Source organism: Talpa occidentalis, unplaced genomic scaffold (genome assembly GCF_014898055.3).
Source record: "Talpa occidentalis isolate TD23 unplaced genomic scaffold, MPIMG_talOcc4v2.1, whole genome shotgun sequence".
NCBI lineage: Eukaryota > Metazoa > Chordata > Mammalia > Eulipotyphla > Talpidae > Talpa > Talpa occidentalis.
Genome location: NW_026555331.1, coordinates 153,231,665 through 153,237,664, shown reverse-complemented (window position 1 = coordinate 153,237,664; position 6,000 = coordinate 153,231,665). Strand labels below are relative to the sequence as shown.

The window sequence follows — 6,000 nt, the reverse complement described above, 5'->3', positions numbered from 1 at the left end:
CCCCCCCCCCCCCCCAGCTCGCGAGGTCCGGAGCAGCCCAGGCGGGCGCCGGGCCGCGGGCGCGCCCGGGTTTATTTTTAGCGCGCGGCGCGCCGCCCCGCCGGGCCCGGCCTCGGCCGCCCCCAATGGGAGACGGGGTTTCCGCCGCGTCAGCGCGCGGGCGGGAGGACGCCGCCCAATCGGCGCTCGGGCCGCGCTGGCGTAATTAAAAAGCGGCGGAAGCGGGTGGGAGGGTCATGACGCAGCGAGTTTCGGGCGTCACGGTTCCGGGGGGCCCGCGGCGGCCCCTTTTTTCCCTTTAAAGTCGAACGGCGGCCGCCGCCGCCCCGCCCGCGGCGCGCTCGGGGCGGGGCCGCGCGGTCACGTGGGCGTGTTTGGGGGCGGGGCGCGGGCGCCGGCGGTTGGGCGCGCGAGCCGGGGAGCAGCAGCCAGGCCGCCGCCCCGCCCCTGGATGCCGCTGCGCCCGGCGCGGCCGCCGCCGATCCCGCGCAGGAGCCGCCGCCCGCGCCGCGGGGAGCCGCTGGGCCCGGGGCCGAGGAGCCGCCGAGATGCCGCAGTCCAAGTCGCGGAAGATCGCCATCCTGGGCTACCGCTCCGTGGGTGAGCGCGCGGCGGGCGGGCGGGCGGGCGGGCGCCGGGCCCTGCCATGTGGCGGCCGCGCGTTTCGTAACCAGCCGCCGCCTCCATCTTGCGCGCGGCGGGCCGGGCCCGGCCGGGCCGCGGCGGGCGGCGTTACGGGCGCGCTCCGGGCCCCGCCGCACCTGCCCGCGGCCCCGCGCCCGCCGCCGGCCGGGCCCGACAAAGGGACGGCGCCTCGGGCTCCGCGCCGCGCCGGGCGCCCCCCAGGCCCCGGGCCGCGCCGTCGGGGGGGCGGGGGCCGCGCCCGCTGCCCTATTTTCGGGGTAATGAGGCCGGGGGGGCGCGGGCCGGGGGGGGCCAGGCCGGCCCGTTTTTGAGGCCCGCGGGTGCCGCCCGCGCCGCCGAGACGCTCCTGCCGGCGGGGAGCGGGGCGCCCCGGGACGGGCCGCTCCCCGGGGAGGGCGGCCGGGCGCCGAGCCGCGCGGGCGGCGGGGGGCGCTTTGTCTCGGGGCCCGGAAGCCCGGGAGTCGCCGTCGCCCCGCGCGGCTTCCCCGGCGGGGGCGGCCGCGCCGGGCCGCGCCGCGATGCCGCCCCGGGGAGCCGCCGCCCCCCGCCGACGAAGCCCCGACGCCCTCCGCGCCCCTGCCCCGGCCGGGGGCGGCCCCGCGCGCCTCCCGCCCGCCCCTCCCCGGGCGGGGCCCGAGGGCGCGGGGCTCCTCGGAACCGGGGGCCCGCAGCAGAGGCGAGGGGTGCCCCGAGCGCGGGGCCGCGCTCGCCTCCCGCGGGGCCGGGCCGTGGGCGCGCGGGCGGCCGCTGCCCTCAAGTAACCGCGCGTCCGCGAGGCCTCGGGAGGCGCCGTGGGAGCGGCCACCCGGCCCTGGCTCCCGCCGCCCCCGCTGCGGGCCCCGCGGCGCCCCCGGCCGAAGACGGCGGCCTCTCGCCAGGGCGGGGGCCGGGAGCCGGGGGCCCGGGCGGCGGCGGCGGCGTCCCCGGCGGCATGTTCTCCTCTGGTCCGCGGTGGGGAGGGGCCGCGTTCACCCCGCGCGCTGAGAGGCTCCCCTGCCGGGCTGGGAGCCGCCCGCGGCCTTCTCCTCGGAAGCGGCGGCGTGAGGTGCTGGGCGTTGGAACAGCGCGCGGACCTGCCTCCAGCGGGCCCAGAGTGATCGCTCGTCTCCGGGCCGCGTGGTGTCTGCTCGCTCGGGCCTGCTGCGCGGGCTCCATGTTGATTTCCAGGGCTGCGACGGGGCGAGGCTGCCTTCCTGCCAGCCTTCTTTTATTTGAAAGTTGCTGCCTTTATTGGCAACCGGGACGCTTTGCAGTTCGGGAGGGCTCGTGTGTGGCTGTGCCTCGCCAGCGTCAGCGAGAGGAGCGCTTGCCCGGCCCGCGCGGCCTCCCCCGAGCGTGCTGGGGCTCAGGTTCCGGGCGCTCTCGGACCTGTCGGCTCGCAAACGGTGCTGCCACGGAGGGAGCCGTGAGTACCTGTGTACCTCGGTGTGTTCTTTTGTGGCGCTGAGCTGTTGTGTCACGTTCAGTGGGGAGGGAGCGAGAGGCCTCGCTAGAAACCACACCTTTCTTAGAATTTCCCGATCAACTGTCTTATGTGAGCGTGACTCCCAGAGAGCCTGTCGTTGTGACTGTCAGGCTACGCGCTGCGGTTGTTTTACTGCTTGACTTCCAAATTTTACTTATTTTTAAAACTTAGATTAAAAAAAAATACCCGTGGAGAAAATATAAATCTCAGCTCTTTTCCTGAAGTACTTTTCCTGTTATTCATAGTGGACAAGCTTTTAAGGCCACGTCAGCTGTAGTGCAGACTGGCTTCGGGGGGTGCTTCTGTGGCCTGTTTGAGTGCCGGCCAGGCGCCTCACCTCCGTTGCTTCTCACGCAGGCGGGTGTCCCGGGAGAGGGGCGCTGGGCGGCACCTTGTAGTTGTGGCTTCGGGTGACTATCTTCCAGTAAATCCGGCACATCTTTCCCTGGGATTTCCCCATCAAACTTTGGTCATCTGGCTTGCCGGCAGACGATAATTAAAAGGTGTTTTGTCACATACAAGCCTCCGAGGGAATGGGGAAGGGATCAGAGGACTATGAAGATCGTAAAACAGAAAATGAAACTGTGGTTTGGTAAAGGGCAGCTCAGCAAAGTAACTCGAATTGTTCTAGGTGGCCAGAAGGAAAGGCAGAGGCACACTGTGCCCTGGAGTCTTCCTAGACTGTCACCCAGTTGTTCTCCGAGCTCCTGTAGCTAAGCTCGCCTGTCCTTTTCTGACACGTCTCCCTGAAAAATTAAATGGTGAGGCACTGCCACATGTAAGAAAGCTGCTGGTCTGTGAAATTGCCTGTTCAGGTGCGACAGGGGGTGCGAGCGCCTGTGGGCGGGGCTGGCCGGAGCTTGACGCCAACTTGCTTTGGGAATCCGAGCTTGCGGCAGTGGCCGTGCCTCTCGGTTCTGGGTGTTCTCTGGATGTCCTGTGGGTTGCCTTCATTGCCCCCCAAAAACTCAATACCCGTGAACTGCCAGCTCCCACCCTCCCTGTCCCCCACTACCTGGCACCCGACTTTCTGTCGCTGTGAATTCTTCTTTTCGCAGCAGTGAGCGCCCGGTGTGTGCCCTTGGGCCGGGCTTCTTTCATTCAACAGTTAGTCTTCCGAGGCTCCCCCCGCGGCGGTGTGTGCCAGCCAGCCATTCCTTTTTATGGCCGGGGTCCTGCTCCCTGGCGTGAGTAAACCACGTTTTATTTCTTGAGTCATCGGTTGAGGGGCGCGTGCGTCGTTTCTGCGCTCTGGCTGTTTTGACGAATGCTCTTGTGGACCTTCAGGGACGCGTTTGTGGGGCCTGTGTTTTCACTGCGCTTGGCGTGGCCTGTCTGTTCCTTGCTGGGGCCTGTGGTAACTTTATGTGTAACATTTTGGGGACTGCCGCACTGTTTTCCAGTGCCCCCGCGCCGCTGAGATGGGTTTCCGTTTCTCCCCATCCTCACCAGCCCTTGGTGGTGTCCGACTTTTTCATTCCTCACACCTGCGGTGTGGCGTGAAGTGGCATTTATTGTCTATGAATGCAGATAACTACTCCCATTCTGTGGGTTGTCTTCATTTTTTGGATGGTCCCTTGAAACAAATGAAAAATGTGACAGTCCAAATCTGTTTTTCCTTTTGTCGCTTGTGCACAAAAGCGCACTTAGCTGTGCTGTCATAGCTAAGGAACCACTGCCTAGCCTCAGCTTCTAGATGTGCACTGTGATGTCTTCTGAACGTCTGTGCTTTTAGCTCGCACATTCGGGTCTGCGATCAGTGTTGGCTAGGGTGGGAGATGGGGGTACACCTCATCCTTTTTCCTGTGGATGTCAGATTGTCTCATTATTCTTTAGTTAAAGACGACTATTGTTTAAAGACTGTCTTTCCTTATTAAATTGTCTTGCCATCCTTGTCAAAAACCAAGTCATCATAAATGTGAGGTTTTTTACTTCTGGACTCTTGTGTTCCTTTGATCTATAGGCTTGTCCTGCCAGTGTCACCCCATCTTGAATGCTGTCATTTTGTAATGTTTCAAAACAAGGAAGTGTAAAGCCCGCAAACTTTATTCTTTTTCACAAATGTTTTCCCTATTCTGGGCCCCTTGCATTTCCTTCTGAATTTTAGGTCTAGCTTGTTAATTTCTGCCAAAAAGGGGCAACTAGAATTTTGATAGGGCGTTTACAGTGCTGCAGGTATCTTTAGGTGTCTAGCTTTTAGCCGTATGAACTCTCCTGTCTTCTGAACATGCCCTTTGCGGTGTTGCTTCCATGACATATGGGAAAGAAATTCAACCTTGCACAGATGCTTGGCTGGGAATGGGAGTATTTTTATAGCTTTTTCAGATAATTGTGGCTGTCCTTTGGTCCTCACCAACAAACCATAGGTGGCACTTCTCGGAGATCAGTTGCAGGCTGCAGCCTGAGAGCCCTTGGGAGAATTTCTTTGCTCTGTCACGTGGGACTCCGCGGGCGCGTCCGCACTCTGGACGGCTTGTCTGCCCGCCAGATTTTGTGACTTCATATGTGGGTCATGGGGAAAACATGGGCTCTTGCTTAGGAGGCTCCTTCTGCATTTTTACACATTTAAATATACAAAGTCACATTTTAATATTGCCACCAAACAGAAAAATCTTAAGTATCACAAAACTTAGGCTTACCTTCAGTGATGTCAGTTTTCTAAAATTCTGATTTCCTCCTGAGAATTCAGATTTGATCATTGGCAAAGTGCTACCCATTTTACTTGAAATGACTGGCTTATTTCTTCCGTTGCCAAGAAAATGCCTGCCAGGTATGCACATTTGTAATGTGATGGTTTGTCGGTCATTCTTGCACATAACAGTGGTGTTCACGACAGAAGCACCTGGCCCGCATCACTCCAGCCCCCCTGGGTCTCCTGTAGGGGCCGCCCTCGCGGTCACTCTGCAGCGGGCGGCTTTGTGCATGCACCTCCTGTTCTGTCACGCAGAAGATAAAAAGGCGTGTACTACAGGGTCAAGATTGAGTAAAATGACTGATTTTTTTACTGCCTCCTCAAGGACACTGTTAAGTGCAAGAGGCCCTTTTAAAAAGCTGTGGTCACCCACCACGCTTCGTCACCACTGCCCCCATTCATGCTGGGGTGCCACGTTTTGCAGCATTAGTGCAAATGTGAATATAGTGGAAAAGACAGACAGTATTTGGTATTAATATGAAAACAGTTGTGACCTCACAAGGCCCCGGAGAAGGTCTCAAGGGCCCCCCAGAGGCCCACAGACTTGGAGAGCCCCGGGACCGTGGTGCTGTCTGCCTGACCGCTGCGCACAATCGAATCCATTGGGCCGCGTGGGGGCTCCGTGGTGCTGGAGGCGCTTCCAGGGGAGGCTCTGCTGCCTGTGAGAGGAGGACGGCGCGGCGGGAAAGGGCTTGGCACGCGTGCGGAGGGCAGGAATCCTGGGAGCCTGCCGCTCCCTGAGGCGGGAGTAGGAAAGGCGGTTGGAAAGGTGGGCAGCAGTTGGATGGTGACGTGGGGCCTTCAGGAGCCAGACGACGCCTCCTTCTGAGTGGTCGGCAGCCAGGTGGTTACCAGGCTGTCTAAATGCCGCTCGGCTCAGCCGCCGCCGCCCTGTGGTGCAGTTTTGGGTGAATTATCTTTTGATCTGGTAACAAGTTTCCCAGATTAACGAAAATTGCCAAGGGTGGCAGCTTCTGAGACTAGATCCTAATGTGGTTTTCAAATGCAAGTATCAGGATCAAGGAGGGGGCGCTACGGGGTGAAAACAGCAGCTTCACCGCAAAGGGAGAAACAGCAGCTCTGCCTGGCGCTGTGAGCGTGTATAGCAGTTTTGCAAATAATGTTTATTTTTATAACATTGAGGAAAAAACGGTCCACATAGTATTCCCTGTACATGCTTTCGTTTGACTTGAGGTTG

The 6,000-nt window shown here is 60.9% G+C and overlaps 1 protein-coding gene across 1 annotated transcript in view; it reads left to right on the top strand.

Annotated features, from left to right (window-relative positions):
- The first annotated feature begins 396 nt into the window (after positions 1–396).
- RHEB (Ras homolog, mTORC1 binding) overlaps positions 397–6,000 on the top strand; it is a 41,493-nt gene continuing 35,889 nt past the window's right edge. The window contains exon 1 of the mRNA XM_037516020.2: positions 397–600. Coding sequence (XP_037371917.1) covers positions 549–600 — 52 coding nt within the window. The 5' untranslated portion in view covers positions 397–548. The remainder of the gene's footprint in view (positions 601–6,000) is intronic.